Below are 16,986 nucleotides of genomic sequence, written 5' to 3' on the forward strand. Positions count from 1 at the left end.
CACAGAAGCCATGGTACAGAAGAGGAGTTAGAGCAATTAGCCCCATACTGGGCAACAGGATAAACTCTCACTCTATTATTTCAGGTCAATTAAATCCCAAATTTTTACCAAGACTAAAAAGATTGCAGGAAAACAGGTTTTATTTTATGTAACAAGTACAAACACAAAGAGCTTCAAAAGGCATTCTGTTCCCTTCCCAGCTTCTGAAAATGGAGACTACAGTCTCTCTGTGAGACACACTAGGGTTTTTACTGATAACCCCAAAGTGAAACATCGCTCTGGCTCCCAGGCCCCAGAGCTTTCAAAAAAACAGCTCAAGTTTCCTCTTTCAGCTTTTATCTGAAAAATGGGCTTACCAGGTGAGGCAAGAGAACATTCAGCAGATATGGAGAAGGGACAGACAGAGGGCACAGGGAGGGAAGTCTCCTCCTCAATATTCCTTCAGCTGTGCCATGCAAAATAGCATAGGGTCTATAATTTTCAGGGTGTGACATTTTCACACACAGGTTCATTCAGCTGCACCTATCAGTAATTCCTTTGACAGAAATACATTTCATAGACACTATGACCAAAAGAATTTATATCATTTAATTAACTACAGGAGGAAAAGAAACAAATCAAAACTCCACTAGATACTTATGCCTCTTTGCAGCATCGAACCTCATTAAGATAGCATAGAAATGCTTGAACGTAGCTCACAGACCTGATGTTTTCACATTGAGCTCCACTGAAATCAAGGCATTTTGCCTCTCATCAGTATGATCCTAAAGAATGGCAAAGAGCCCTGGGGACAATGAGGACAGTAACTTCTCATCAAATTTAACCACTATCAGCATTTCAGCCCCAGACAAGAGGAAACTTTGCAGAGGCTGAAGTAACCATCAAATTACCAGGACTGGGAGATGAGAAACAAGAAAGGAGAGAACAATACCCAGACAGTTCTAAATTATTTTAACAACTACAAAACTATGCTACAAGAAACCCAGGATAAACAATTTAAGTGGCTTTATATATAATTGAAGTGACAACTACTAGTATTTTGTGTTAAATGAAATTACACTATTTGATATAACTTGAACTGTAGCACAACCCCTACTCAGATATGGCAGTTTCAACAAATTTCAGCTAATAATGTATTTTTTTAAGTTCTTACTACTCCCGGAGAAGTAGGATAACTTACAATAAAGGCAATAGCAGAAGTGTAGATAGAATACCAGTCTGATAAGGCAGAAAGATTCTTCACAAAATTTGTAACAGGTTTGGCACCTCTCTCTAAACAGAAGTGGAGAAAAAACACAACTGTTAGCATTAGCTGGCAGTGGTTAAATTACTTGTATATTATCAACAACCAAATTAGGAAACGATAGGAATACTCAAGACACATAATGATAAAAAGTCTTATTCAAATGAAAAAAAAATTAAACCTACTAATGTAACTAACAATTAAAGAATGCATTTCCAAAAACTAAAGTATTATCCAAGACAAAGATTATGTCTAAATTCTTAAGTATAGACAAAGAAAAAAAAAATCAACATCCTTTATAAGGGTATCCTGGATGCTAAAAGCAGTTTGTTCTCAAGCCATGTTCATATTACCCCAAAGACCACTGCACAGGTCAGTTTGTCTCACTGAAAACCAATGTACATTAACCTGACTGAATTACAAGCCACCAAGGAACAACTTAGAATCACTGAATCATTTAGGTGGGAAAAGACCTTTAGGATCATCATTGGCTTCAATCATTAACGCAGCACTGCCAAATCCACCACAAAACCATGTCCCTAAATGATTGTCTCTTGCAGAGCCTTCCTACCCATCATCAGATCAATGCTCCTATTCAACTTGCTGTCATCTGCAAACTGACAGGGAGCACTCCATCCTGTTGTCCAGATCATTGATAAAGATATTAAACAGGACTGGCCCCAACACTGAGCCCTGGGGAGCACCACTTGTGACCAGGTGGATGTAGCTCCATTCCCCACAACTCTCTGGGCCTGGCCATCAGTCAGTTTTCTACCCAGCAAAGCATACACCTGTCCAAGCCATGAGCAGCCAGTTTCTTCAGGAGAATGCTGTGGAAAACAGCATCAAAGGCTTTACTATAGTCTAGGCAGACAACAGCCAGAGCCCTTCCCTCCCTTGCTGCTGTCCATCAGTTAAGCTTAAAGCCAGGCTAGATCTCTTGGCTGTATCTCTGCAGGACTCTACCCATTGGTAGCACCTTGCTGCTTACTCTCCCTAAGCCAAACAACACAGCACATGGCTCCCTGAAGAAGTCCGTCTCCCTCCTCTGTAGACCTTTGGTCTTGCTGTCACTGCATGGGAGACTGACCTGTGCTGGGAGAGGCTCACACACAGGCACATCCAGCCAGCAAGAGCAAGAGGAGCTCTTCCTCAGCTCCCTAAAACCCTCTCATCCTTTACCCTCTTCCTCCACGCCCTTTTACTATTTGGGCAAACTGGCTAGGGAACACAAGGAAACAGGAGAGGGCTGCTGCAAGACCACCTCTGCTTTCTCTGTTGGATCACACCAGTTCTGCCTTTCCTGATGATAAGAATGATCATACCTCCTGCACAGAGAGTCTCAGAAGCTCTCACTCTTTTGCAGTAGAACTCAACTTTTCAAGTCTTTCTTCAAGAGAGCCTCTGACTTGCTGTCCTAGTTTGTTTGGCTTGAAACTCAGCTATCCTCAACACGCTTCCTATGTGAAGTAATTAAGCAACTAGGACTAGATTTCCTTAAGCATCAGCAGCACAACCAAAGCAGCAGATCAAGTAAGTGGAAGGGCACACCCAAGGCACTGGACTAGGTCATGGACTCAAGTGCTGCTTCCATCTGCTCTGCTCCAGTACCCTACACCAAGCCCATAGAGAAGAGCAAGACTTGGAAATCACTGGGGACACCAAGGTTCTGGAGAGCTCTGAGTGACTGTCAGGCACCTCGGACAACAGGGATCTAGAATTTGTGGCTCATCTAGTGGAAGTTAAGAACCACCCAAAGCTTAAGTTTAATACTGTTCTTTAAAAAGTATTCTGATGGCAATGCACATACACCACTGACAACAAGTCACAAGTATTCTCCCAGATGAAACTAAAACGAATACAACAAATAAAATACTGCTAAGTACTTACTTAATCTTCTCATATTTTCAGTCAACCTGAAAAATAATGGATAAAAGCAACTTTTTAACAAGACAATTAGTGCACACTTGTGTACATTTGATACCTGAAATACTGTTCAGAGTTATAAACTACATGTGCATAAAGCTTCATTCTTGCCTGTTACAGAATTTGTTTCTAGTAATTAATACAGTCTACCTTGCATCAGACTGAAAACAGAAGTTTAAAAGCTCTCCAGCCTAACTACGTTCATAGATTTTGGGAGACATATGACAAAACCTGGTAAGTAATATAAATCTTACTTTATTTCAGACAGCAGATAAAATTTCATGTTGTCCAAAGCATTCACAAAGCTTTTGAGGGAGTTCTGTATTTTTGGTCTTATTATTTGTTATTGAAACACTTGCTCAAACCATGTAAAAAGTTGGTTAAAAAAGAAAAAAGTGAGGTAAAAAAAGCAACTTGTAAAGGCACCAACAATTTCTCACAATGACATTGGGGATTTACCTTCTAGCACTAAGTGGCTCTTCTGTTTCCACTGTATTCTCTTCCGGCTGAAATCTGAAGTCCTCAAGATACTCCCCAAATTTGTCACAAAACCACTTTTGGAGTCTCGAGCAGACTGTGTGACTACGCTTATCTGTAAAAGAGAAGCACTAAGTATCAGGATAATGCTAAAAGACATCTTTATCCAATGGCAGCCCCTGTTCCCACACACCATGCTTTGCTGGCAAGCAGACTTTGTACAGCTTCCCTGTCCTTCACCAACAGCCTTTGTGGAAATTTGCAATTTACTTCTGCCACTGCACAGGATCCCCAACTGCATTAAGTTGGTAAAGTAAGACTAAAAGTGACTCCTGCATTGGTCTTAGGATAGTACATGGAAGCATCTTGTATTACCCAAAGTACAAAGAGTAAAACATCCTAAAAACAATCATTTTTAGCAAACACAGTAAAAACATTTTCTGGTTAAGAGACTTCTGTGAACAAAAGACTGACGTAAATCTCAGTGCTCCTGTTGTGCTGGAGGGTCACCTTGAGAAAAGCAAGTGCAAAGCAAAACACTCCAGCAGAAAGCTGGACAATCATCTCACAGCCACAGAGATTTGACAGGAAAAGGAGGCTGAAACACAAGCAAGATTCTGCTAGAGGCAGTTTTACTTTCACTTTCCAATCACTGATAGTCTGTAAAAATTGTGTGTGTGTCATTATAGAATTATACAAAAAAACCTCCAGTTTCTTTTTTTCTAAAGTCAGGCCTCAGAAATTATGCTGCATGTGCCACTTTCTACATATGGAATATACAGTCATAATACTACCTGGGAAGTCTTACACCGCAAAATAATGAAGTGACACACACTTTCTGTATGTCAGTTTCAGTGGAAAAATATAATATAGGGGTAACATGGAAACAGTATCAGAGTAAAAGCCTTAAGGCACAGCACGTGAGAACAAAACAATCACCTGTAACTCAAAATTGTGGTCTAGAAGAAACAGACAGACTATTTGGAAACGTAGCTCAACACAGCAATGTCACAAAGAGGATACTGGTCATAATTACTCCAGGACCAAATTTAGTACAGAACTCCATGAAATTAATATATGATTAAACAGAGGCATGGAAGATTAAACAGCCAATTACAACAGCCAAAATGATGCATTTAAGCTCTTGAGAAAAAGCCACTGGTGCTCAGAAAATAAATTCAACTATTTATTAATGATTTACAAACAAATCTAGAAAAAAAAAGACAGTTTACAGCTGAGACAACACTTCCATTCGAAAATAAAAATACGAGGTAGCTTCCCACATGCTAATACTTCAGAAAGTACTGAGAAAGAAGTTTTGAGTGTACAGGAGAAAAAAATGTCAGGTTGTAGTTCACATAACAGAAAGCACTGACAATATGGAAGTACAGGAGGAGAAATTTCAGGTTTAGTCCACAGATTTAAAAGCCTTAGTCTCAATCACAAGGTGTAGAGAGGAAAGTTAAAGTGTACTGAAATTTTGAGAATTAGACTGTTGCCTTTTCTTTCAGAAATCACTACATTATTGAATTCATAATAAGCATCAGATTTAGAAATGTAGATGACTGCGTAGGTGCCCAAAAAATTAATAACTCTTAAGCTTACTCCTTCTCCAGAATGTCTCCTCTTTTAGAGGAAGGAAGTAGTAATATGGCTAGTGGCATAACAAACTTCTGCAACTGAGAACAAAATAGAACATTTTTTCTATGTATTACACGTGGTTTTCTGGTAAGTCAAGGATCAGCAAGGCACGCAAGAATGATGAAGTGAGCCAACAGGTTTCATTACATACCTAAAGGCTTTACAATACACAATAAATTCCTAGCTCAGGTACGCAAAGTCAACTACAAACAGTAAACGCAGAATCATGTCCAGAGAGAGAAGTTGCTTGAATGGTCACTCTTATTCAGCTTCTTCAGAAGCAAAGTTTGATCTCATAAGGATAAAAAAAAAAAAAAAAAAAAAAAAAAAAGAAGAAAAAAAATCCAGCTCAACCTTAGTTCTGCCAGAGATCCAACCAACCAAGCTCACCTGTTCCATTGGCTTGTGCCTGTGGCTTTGCAGGTTGCTGAGCTGCAGGCACCTCTTCTGCCCTACTAAGAAAACAGAAACAACATGAAATGTTACAGAGGAAGAATTTTTTCCCTTTTAGGTAAAGCAAGCACCAGAACCTCCATGGTTTCCATAGCTGAGATTATACAATTATGACAAGAGAAAACCGAGCTTACGCTCTTTCACAAGATTTAAATTATTGACTGCACTTAGGATCCTGGGAAATGCCATCCTCTGTGAGGAGAGGTGGGGTTTAGCCATTCCTGTCACCAACAGCTCAATTTCATCTTACAACTACTCAGCAATGTAGTATCAAATTTCTTGCATTATTTATGTCTTTGTGTGGTATATTCAGCCATGACTCTTCCCACAGTAATAAATTAAAAGGGATTCAGTTTCACAACTTGATAACCACTGGAGTAGAGCAAAACCACTATTTAACATATGAATCTTGAATTCTGCCATTGCTACTAGGGTCAAACACCACTCAACTTCACAAGAGGAACAGGTGTTAAGAATGATTTTAAATGTTAGTTGTAAGCTCTCAAAATCACAACCAATTTGAGAAATATCTTTAAGAACTTGAAAAATTGAAACAGCCAAAAAAACTGCAACAAAAATGTTTTTAAAATATATGTCAAGAAGCAGGCATCATTGGTCTCACCTTTCAAAATGAGTCAAGAATATTCTCATCCATTAAAGTGAACAGATTTTTTAAAACGCAAATGCTTTTGCCATTCTGTACATGTGCAAGGCTTCACAGTACATTTGCACACAGCCTCCAACTGCCAACCTGTCTTGAGAATACTTCAGGCTTCAGCCCCAAAGTCTTCAGTCATCCATGTAGATGTCATACAGAAAGATTTTTCTAATGAAGCAGGAGCTTTGACAACATATCACCAGCCACAGCAAGCTTTACTTTGACAGGGAGTTGTATGATTGAAAAGATTACTTCTTGAAATAAGAAAGTGTCAGTTGTGCAATTTCATGATCACCCATCAGGCAATAGAGGTACTTTCAAATGTTCCTTTCATATTTTGCTCCTCAGGAAGGGAATCAAGTGAAACATGGTCAGCAAATGAAGAGCAAGAAGAGGGATCCCACTGCACTGGGCAGATTGCAGCAATACAGACGGACATACCATCCTCTCTCTTGCTGTTCCTCTAGAAAGGACATTAGGAAAAGATCTCACCGTACTGTCTGCACATGGAAAAGGTCATTACTAATGTGTGCTGTCTCAACATCACCATACATCAATGAGTATGATGGAGAAACTACAGAACTTGTTACCTCCCTTCCTTCCTAAGCATTCCCAATTCTTAATGAGCTTTTCACACCCTTGTTCTTTTCTAAAAAGAACATTTAGAAGTAATTTACTGATTTATAAATTACACCTCGATATTTATTGGATGAGCTGAATTCCATGTTTTTTGCTTTGAAAGACACTTGCTTTCATGACTCGTCAGGACTTTTCCCCATGGCTTCTGCATTTGCAGCAACTCTTCTTTTCAAACTCCACCTGGAATGTCACCAGTTTATTTTCTTTAGCTAAACTTTAACTTTGATTCCTGTGCCATTTTCCCCCAGTTTCTATATAAGCCACGGGTTCCTCACCTAAAAACTCCTCCTATCTTTGCTTCTTCTCCCACACCCTTGCATCTCCTCCATTTCCAGCTCTCAAAAGACAGCAATAAACATGATGAAATTTGCAGCAGCTATTATACAGTGGTGTCTTGTTTTCCTCTATCAGCATATCAGATGGTTCCAACATATAGCTGGGCATTTTCATCTGAAATCTGTCACTGGAACTGTGTTTCACTGAAGCTGAAGACATATTTAGGTGGAAAGGTGTTGCAGTGGGGATCCTGCAACACGCATAAGGAAGCTTGTCATTCACAAGCAGGCAGGAGCCAGTTACTCAACCCATTCCAGCTGTGTCTTCCTTTGGCATGCTGGGATGTGTTTTCAGAAACAGCACAGCACCATTACTCCCCATGTTTCTTGGGCAAAAAAATCAAGAAAACCTTATCAAGAAGTAGATCTGCACAGAAGCCTTACTGGGCTCCATGAGGAGCACATGACAGTCGGCTTTGGCCCTCCTTGCTGCTTTTGTTTCATTTTTTTGGCAATGTCATACTTGCCATCTGCCTGTTACTCCTTCCTCATGAAGAACCCGACCTTTACGAATCATCAGGTTAATGACAGCTCATTACTGCACCTGTGAATCAGGTTAAAATTAGCCACTTCAGACAGATCCCGGCCAGGAAGCTCAGAATTCATTGTTTGGGCTTGCACACCTACTGGGAAGTTCGATTCCAAAACCAGGTCATGTTGAACCGTCCAGCTCATCAGGACCACTGACAGAGGGAGAAATTATCTTTCCAACCGTTTCTGAACCACTCTTAATGCCAGAGATGATTTAAAAGGCTGAAAAACACAAATAGTCCCAGAAAACACTGTGTTCCTATGTGGGCTTCCTAACCGCAGCCTGAACCTAAGAAAACAAGCTGCTTTAATTCCTCTTGGACCATACTTTCCACCCAGAAGAAGGGTGTAACTGGTCACACCAACACATCCCCAACATGAAGCTAGGTCATCTTTATGCAACTAGAGATTGCAGCCATTTAAAGCACAGGCTGTTTGAAACAGATAAGAGCAGCCTCAGACAGTGGGAGAGACAAACACAAACTGCTTTTTTTTGTTTCTCTCTCTTTTTTTTTAATATACTGAGGTCAGGGAAGCATCAATATTAATGAATATTAGAGCTGTTCATGACCAGGACACACGAACCACTCAAAAGCAACTAGCACACTCTGATGCAGTGTCCATTCAGTGCTGCCCCACAGAACAACACCAAAGTGTTATTTTTTTGATTGCAAGTATAACACAAAAGTTAAGGGAGCCTTGACACTGAAGACCACTGCATATTAGGCCCTGAATACAGCTGCAAGTTGAGATGTGTGTGAATCAACAAAGTCCCCCAAAAACTGGATGCAGACCAGAGTTGCTGCACACAACAGGTACAGTCACTGCCAGGATGTTCTCAGACATATTCAAAGCAATTTTCCCACAGGCTAACTCCAAGTTCACAAGCGACCAACCACCAGTTTTTCAACCACTGTTGTAGAAGACATTCAAGGCTGTTAACACCTTTCCTACTGCTCAAAGCAACCTAAAGGTGCATGCACTTCCATCAAAAACACATTCCAACCTCATACATGCAAAAATAAGCAGATATTTTCTTAGCCTAGTTTAAAGATGTATCTTTCAGATATGCATGGCTTCTTACTCTGAAGAGCTGATAAAAAACCAAGTTAAATAATTTTCATGTTTTCCATCTCCTTCCTGTTAAAATACATCAAACATTTCAGAAGCCGTTTATATTCTCATCCACAATGAAGGAATAGTGACTTATGCAGAAGCATTGTCCAACTGGTCCTTGTAAAAATAGTTCACAATGATATTAATAACAAGGTTTGCTGCATAGGTCACAGGCTGCTGGTAAGTGTTGTTGCAAAACTTTTTGTTATTTTGTTTTTGTGTGATTGCAGCTCACAATTTGCAAAATACGGCAGCAACAGCTCATACAAACTATTCCAGGTTATTTATGCATCGTTCCATTAGCAAAATGTCATAAGCTTCAGCTGCCGTACCAAATGCTCGGATGTTCTGAACTGTGGAAAACTTCAACTGAGGCCACTAGATTTCTGAATATTCAGATACACAAAGAATAAACACCATGACAAACAGAAACACCAATAATCCTCTTCTTCCACTCCACCCTCTTCCCTGTGCACAACTGCGACCTTAATGAAGGAAGCCCATGATCTTCACTAGAGAAAAAAAGTATCAATCTAGATTGTGAACTTGTTTTCTCGTTGCCAAACATTTTGCACCATGTTTTATACTGCCACATGTATTGATCTGCCTCACAAATACTTTTGAATACTCAACTTTTAAAATAATTTCTTTCTTATACCACAGCATAGTTTGGTTTTCATTAGCAGTTGAATTCTGCAAGCAAAAAGAACAGTACATGCAAACCCCAGCCTTCAACTAAGTACCACAAAGCTGCTCCCTCCCCTACCATATGAATATCTATTTTTAAATTGCGCAAACAATTACCTTAGAAGCAGGGTGAATTTGACATAAGCGGATAGAACTTCCTGCAGTTACTTTGCTTAATAAAATTAAATTTCCATCAGGCATAAATTCAGCCTATTACATATTTGACTATGTAAGCCCACATTTCACCTGTAGTCCTAATAAAAGTATTTTTAAATGTCCACAGTGAAGTGCAAAATGTAGTAAGCAGTGAAGAATTTCACACAACGAAGCACAAGTTAAGGAAAAATCATGGACAACCAAATTTTTCTCCTCCTGGGTAGAAACTGAAAAATTTTCAAAGTCTTATTTTGTTGTCACCTTACATATCCTATCCTGCCTGTCACAAAAGGGTTGAAATAGTAGTAAGACTAGTCAGAGAAACACTTGGGTAGAGAGGATAATTGGCTGAATGTAATCCCCAAGTGCAATACTCAAGATGACAGGACTAGTGTAATCCTTAGGATATCTAAATGGGAATACAACACCCAGGGAGCCATGTCATCCTACCTTAATTTAGCAATGTCACTCCTGCTAGAGATTTGCTGTTGTCCACAATCCAACAAGGCACAGTTGTTGACACATATATTGATAAACAAAGACATTCCATCTATTTTCTCTGTAAAACCTGTACTCATAAGCTCCAGGGGGCCAGATCAGACTCTGAGTCAGCCTTATTAGTCTGAAACAGAGAAGGACGATGAGTACCTTCCTGCAGAAGAAGATGGCTCCTCATCCTCCTCCAGGATGCCTAGCAATGAGAAGATCTCTTTCCCCCTCCTCTGTGCACAGCCTGGAGCCCAGGCACAGCTGCCCTCGGGACAAAGCCAAAGGCCTGTGCCAGCACTAAAGACAAGCATATGGAATTTGCATCCCAAGCAACTTCTTCAAGGCAGCAAGTCCCAGACGTGAAAGTATCCTTTCCTTAAGCATCAGTTTCATCTACCAGCAGTAGGAAACAACGCTCGCTGCTTTGTACAGCTGCTACTGAGCTAACAGATACTCTCAGCATGCAATGGGTCCTCTTCAGCTGTCCACTCAAACAAGTTGCACCAGGGAGTTTTAGATTTGGTACTAGGAAAAACTCCTTCACCAAAAGGGGTCTCAAGCACTGGATCAGGCTACCAAGGGAAGTGGTTGAGTCGCCACCCCTGGAGGTATTTAAGAGACATGTAGATGTGGCCCTTGACTGAATGGTTTAGTGGTGGACTTGGGAGTGCTGGCTTAATGGTTGGACTTGATGTTCTTAAAGGTCTTTTCCAAACTAAGTAATTCTATGATTCCATAGGAGCAGGAGGTAAACAGACAACAGAAAGGAACTAGGCTCATATGTTTCCTATAAATAGCTCCTACTTCCATTGCTACCAGTGGACATGGACTGCTGGCCTGAGCAGAAAGATATTTTTACACTTGAGTACAGAAGGAAGCAGGAGGCTGGGAAGAGTTTGCATGGCATTGGGAAGCCACATATCCAAGCAAAACCCTTTGCCTGTTTGCTCTTGCTTGTCACCTCTAAGTAACTGGCATGTGACCACCAATTCAGCCTGTGCTATCTCCTGATGACAGCACTCGGTGGTGAGCCACAGGTCCTGCAGCTCTGCTCAGTAATCTCAGCTATTGTCAGGGAAGATAACATGGGCAGCTACGTACACAAGTGGTCTAGACCAACCAGGCCACCAAGCAACTGCTATGGCCTTAAGATCCATGTAGCTAAGCAGACTAAGGAGAGAAAACATCAAATTTGATGCTTTGCACCATCAAGATGGATGTCCTCGATGCTGAAAGGACCTAGGGGCAGGTATTTCCATTTGTCATTTGCAGTGGCAAGGAAGGCTCAAATTCCAGTTACTCCCATGCATTTAGGGAATTGTGGCACTGAGACGTCATTGCTGCTGCTAGAACAGGAGTAACGAGGACTGGGCAGTCAGGAGAAGACACAGGTTTTGAAAAGGCAAAGCATATGCAATGGCATGGCAAAGGCTCTGGCATTCAGTAGCTCCAGGCAGGCAAGATCCCAGAGGAGGTGCATCAGAAGAGGTGTAATGAAGAGTATCTCAGCTAGAAAGCGTCATGTAGCTACAGCATAGCTACAGCTATGGCCAAGTAACTTACACGTACATGAATGTTAATGATGTAGTTTTACAGGAACACATAAACAGCTGCTTGCTCTGTGAACTACTAATTTATTTTAAGAGCACCTAGGCTGGAAATATATGCTTTCACCAGCACTTCCCAGAGACAGACAGAGATCTCAAGTGGCTTTCAGCTTTACAGTGAAGATATTTCTCTTACCTTGTTTTAAGTACTTCATTGACTCTTTGTTCTAGTTCTAATCTCCTCTGCCGTTCCTTTTCTAGCTCTTGCCTTAACGTTTCAGCATTTGTTTCTTCTCTCAGCTTCCTGAGCTCCTCCTCTGTTAATTAAAGAAGAAGAAGAAGATTTAGTTACCCTGAAGTATTTCTATAAGAAATTTAAAATCTAATTATGACAGATTAGGTGTGGGAGATTTTTTTATCCATGCTATACCAAATATGTTCATCAGAAAAAAACAAGTATTCAAGGGCTAGACAGATTTCATAAAAAGCACACAGCTGTATCAAGTACAAAACGTTTCATTACAATTGTTAAGCAAGGAGGAAAACAACTCTAAAGTTTTCTTTTCAAGATGCAAAACAAGCCCTTGGTACAAGCTATCTTTATTTAAACACAACATACTCTTCATTCCCCAAAGAAATAATCAGCAGGAAAGGCTGTCTATTACTAAATCCAGTGGTCATAACAGCAACTAAAAAAAAAAAGTATCTGTTTCTTTCCCTCATGTCTATGGGCAGGCAAACACGAAACCATGAACTCACATGAAGTTGTATGATGCCATATAAACCCATGCCCATCAATTTCTGGCACCAAGTCAGATTGTCCTTCTATGAGCCTCTTACAATTTTAAGAAGGTGTTGTGGAACAAGAAGCTAAGTTAAAATTTTTACACTTTTCCAAGGTTATACTGTGCCCTACTAACTTCCATGTAATAATTAGATATACAAATATATTCATATATTTACTTATACAAACACATACACACTCTCACAACATAGTATCAACTATGCATAAGGCTTTTTTGTGGCTAATTAGCCTTGCTTTTTTGTCACTGGCAGTGTCCTTGCTCATGACCTTATTTCACTCTAGAGCTAAAATGGGGTCACTACTACTGAATTTTTCCCAGATAGGCATACATGACACATGACAAAAATAAGACTGGGAATCTCCTTTTTTTTGTTTTTTTAACCAAAATTTACTCTACACTTTGAGCTGGTTTTTAAGCTCAATCATAACAATCAATAGTAGAACAGCAGGTGTATTTCAAGTTTACAACAAACCAGAACAGAAAATACTTGCTAATTCCACTATCATCACAGACACAGGGGTTCAGGCTTTTCCCATTGTTTTACAAGATTGGTATACTATGCTGTACCCTCCAGAGGGTTGTTATACAACCTCTTTTGTTTCTTTTCACATACTGCCATCTAAATCTTTGATAATCAGAGAATTTTGGTGTCTGAGCCTCTCTGACTCCAATCATTATGCTTCTTGAGAAGGTCTGAAGCTGTAGTGCAAATGTCCAGAGGAACTGATACACTCTCTGTGCCCTACAGGAGGCCCTTGTGCAATGTGTCCAATCACTTCATCTGCTGGTGGGAGATTGTCCTGCAGCAGTAAGAGCTTTAGAGCACAAAATTAGGAGAGATGGGAATAAGATACGTGAATCAAGGGGACAACAAAACGGCTTCCACCGTGAGGCTGCAGACCGAACTCCACCAAAGAGGAACGAGTGCTGTTACCCATCTCCCCACTGAGAGATGGTTAGTGACCCTGGGAAGAAAAGCTGGAGCACAGAAACCATGTTGTCCTCCAGCAACTAAAACTGAGAATTCCCAAGGGTAGGGTAGAGAAATGTCACTGTTGCAGCAGGTATTGTCTCTCCTGTAAATAAATGCAAAGATATGGATATAAGGGCAGACTTATACATGGAGCTGTCCCTAATTATGTATCCACAAGGAATTTTAAATCCAACAAGAAAACTACATTTATAATTAGTTCACCCTACTTTCAAGGGCTTACCTTGTTCCAGAACAAGGGCCTGCACACAGCTGAGGGGAAACATCTGTTGCACTTCAAAAGCATTGGAGCTTGTGCAATATCATGAAGATATCACAGAAAGTTCCAAAGCTTGATAGAGATGTTATCTTCTCAAGACCATTAAAGGGAAAAAATTCTTCATTACGCATTTTTTGTTTTATTAAAGAGGAAGTGACTATGCATTTTGTGTACATAAGAAAACCACACACATTATAAATTAACCTCAATGTCCTTGAAAGTCAGATCTTCCAGCTTCCTTAATTCCTGTTGCTCTGACTGCACTACATTTTGTACTACTAAAACCAAAACAAAAACTCCAGAAATTTGACCACTAAGAGGACAAGCAGTGCCAAATATTCTTTATGGAAAAAGGCGAGTGGAAGGGTGCACAGTGAATGAGACAGAACTCCTATAAAACAAACCAAAAAAAGGAACAACATCCAATCCTTAAGGACTGTCATAGCTTCACATTTCAGAGCATTTCCTAACTTTCCCATACATGACTGCAATTCAAATCCACCCCACTAAGTCCTTAAAGCAGTATTTGTTGTTACTTTGGCAGCAGTGTGGTCTGGCACTGTAAAACCTTCGTGTTCAGTTAGTTAAATACTCTTAGATCTGCTAAGCAACAGAAGCCACAGAGAGGGGAAGGGGGGGAAGTTCTTCCTTGCTCTGTCCCCTGAAATAATCTACCATTTGGCCAAACTGAACTGCACTTTCAGAGCAAATTTCTCTATCCCTGAAGAGTCCTCCTGCAGAATGAGTGAAGGTGGCTACAAAGAGCAGAGGTCACGGACCCCTGAGAAGAATCCGTATGAACATTTCACCATGGTACCTATCTACTGAGTTTTACAGATGACTACCCTCCTTGATGATGAGAATGGAGTGCTCCTTGGATTTCATCTTCAGACAGTCAAAATTCAAACATCCTCCCCACTCCGCACACACACAAAGGGTAAAACATAAAAGGCCAAGCTTAGCTTCCAGATTAATCAGCTTCCATAATTTCCTTCCCAGGCATATTCATCACAGCCCACTATCTTCTCCGGGGCAAGAAACATTAAAGTATCACTAGAGGCTCAGGGCATGTCTTAGCTGGACATTCAGGTGAAGTGAGCAGCCATAAAGGTGACCTGGTTAGAGGGGGGAAATTACTAAAAGAAGAAAGTGTCTGCTGAAATACTGACAGAGAAAATGCTGGCAAGCCTGGGAACTAGGCCTGGGAACCAGAAGCATTGTTGAGAAGTGGAGCTGGCCTCTCTGAAATGCATAGCCAGGTACCTGGAAACCTGAGACACCCTGAGATAACGTTGACAAGCACAAAAACAAGGAACCACAACAGCCGCTTATCACCTGAAAAGGTGAAAAATAGTCTGAAAACAGGGAAAACATCCTGAGAAAGTAAGACTTGGTAACTGCCATTGGCTGTTATATCTGCGAGAAAAAGAAAACAGTCTAGAAAAATAATAATTGGCCTGAGAGAACAGAAAACAACATTTTTTTCTGGGTACAAAATAGAAATTAGCAGTATCTATTGGCTGCTGAAGTGGCAATGTACTACATCTCTTTATTTCTCTATGATATGACTTAATTTTTATCCAAAATAAGACTTCTCCCTCCAAGAACTTCCCATGCTGCAGATGCTTTTCCTTTCCTGAACAGGTTGAACTCTTCACACAAACTTTCTAAGAGATCTTGGACCCTCACCCAGGACAGTTTGGTTTGTCCTTCCACATCTGGGATGGTTTGGCCCATTCTGACATCTGTCCAATAAGCGTGATACTGGTATTAATGTAAACATTTGCATAGCTGCATATAAATAAGCCACCATAATTACATTTTCTGTGGTTTTACTGGAAAGTTTGCTTCATTAGTGAGAAGTTTGTCGTAGCCTGTAACAGTATACACCTACTTGGTTGCTGCCATACTGTTGATTGCTCCAGAGAATCTATAACAGCTCAATACATATATTTTTTTAATATCTATATATTTGAGCTATAAATCATAGGTATAGTTGCTAGCAGTGATTTTTGTGGCCATCTGTAATAAAGTTGAGAACTTAGAGCAAAAAGCCTCCATGCCCTTGAGTCTTACAGAAGCCTATGAACTCAGTCACAACCTCTAAATACCTACACACTGGGTAACCCTTTAAGTTGTGACAGCAGGTGTGACCCTGAAAAAATGCTTTAAAAGCTCTCTTGCAAAGTCGTGTAGAAAAGCAGGACAATATCTGGATGCTATTGCTCTTTTAAAATGAGCTATAATAGTCTGCAAGACAATGCAACAATGGTGTTTCAATGACAATAATAATTACATTTATTATTGCACTGTAAACCCTAGGAGAACTGACCCCATAGTAAAGACCATCATCAGTGATGCATCTCACAGGTTACCAAAAAAACCTTATCCATTTCAGTTTTTCTACGGCATTTTATCCTCTATGAGGTGTAATGGAACTGTCGCACCTGAACTCCAAGGATTTGACAATTCAAATTTAAAGATTTAACATTTCAAAAAGCTTAGCTGACACCATGTAACTGCTAAAAGACAAGCACTCAGTGTTGTGTTGCATCATTTTACAACATCAGCCACTAGAGCAAATGAAAAATTTCATTTTTCCTCAGAAGACTTGCCTGTAAGAAATGTTCTGATAAAAACCACTTAAATACCAAAGTATTTAGCTCTGGTGAGACTGAACAGAATCTGAGTAGTGTTTAGAAACGGAGGATGATACATCAGGCTAGGAAGGCGTGGCAGAAGGTTGGATTTCTAATTCAACACTGCATGTGCAGTAAAGCGGATGTTTCCCTTAATCCCAGGATTGGAGGTAGATTAGGGAGCAAATCGTAACTGTTTTATGTAACACCATTTCTTCCCTAGACCCACAGGTATGTTGCAAAATCCCCCTCTGGGACAAAGTGACCAAAAACTTCTTTCAGAGCAGAGCCAGAGACTGCCAATCACTGTTTCTAGCTACCAATTCAGTTTAGTGTTAAATCTAAGGAAACTGAGTTAAAAACTAGAAATAGCAAAAAAGTATGCATGCACCC

General features: G+C 40.2%; 1 protein-coding gene across 3 annotated transcripts in view; it reads right to left on the reverse strand.

Annotated features, from left to right (window-relative positions):
* GRAMD4 (GRAM domain containing 4) overlaps positions 1-16,986 on the reverse strand; it is a 78,112-nt gene that overhangs the window by 14,805 nt on the left and 46,321 nt on the right. For all 3 annotated transcript variants that reach the window (XM_048300006.1, XM_048300004.1, XM_048300005.1), the window contains 5 exons: positions 12,095-12,215; positions 5,678-5,739; positions 3,629-3,761; positions 3,134-3,159; positions 1,181-1,272 (listed from right to left, as the gene is read on the reverse strand). In XM_048300006.1, coding sequence (XP_048155963.1) covers positions 1,181-1,272; positions 3,134-3,159; positions 3,629-3,761; positions 5,678-5,739; positions 12,095-12,215 — 434 coding nt within the window. The remainder of the gene's footprint in view (positions 1-1,180; positions 1,273-3,133; positions 3,160-3,628; positions 3,762-5,677; positions 5,740-12,094; positions 12,216-16,986) is intronic.

This window comes from Corvus hawaiiensis, chromosome 4, assembly GCF_020740725.1.
Source record: "Corvus hawaiiensis isolate bCorHaw1 chromosome 4, bCorHaw1.pri.cur, whole genome shotgun sequence".
NCBI classification, from domain to species: domain Eukaryota; kingdom Metazoa; phylum Chordata; class Aves; order Passeriformes; family Corvidae; genus Corvus; species Corvus hawaiiensis.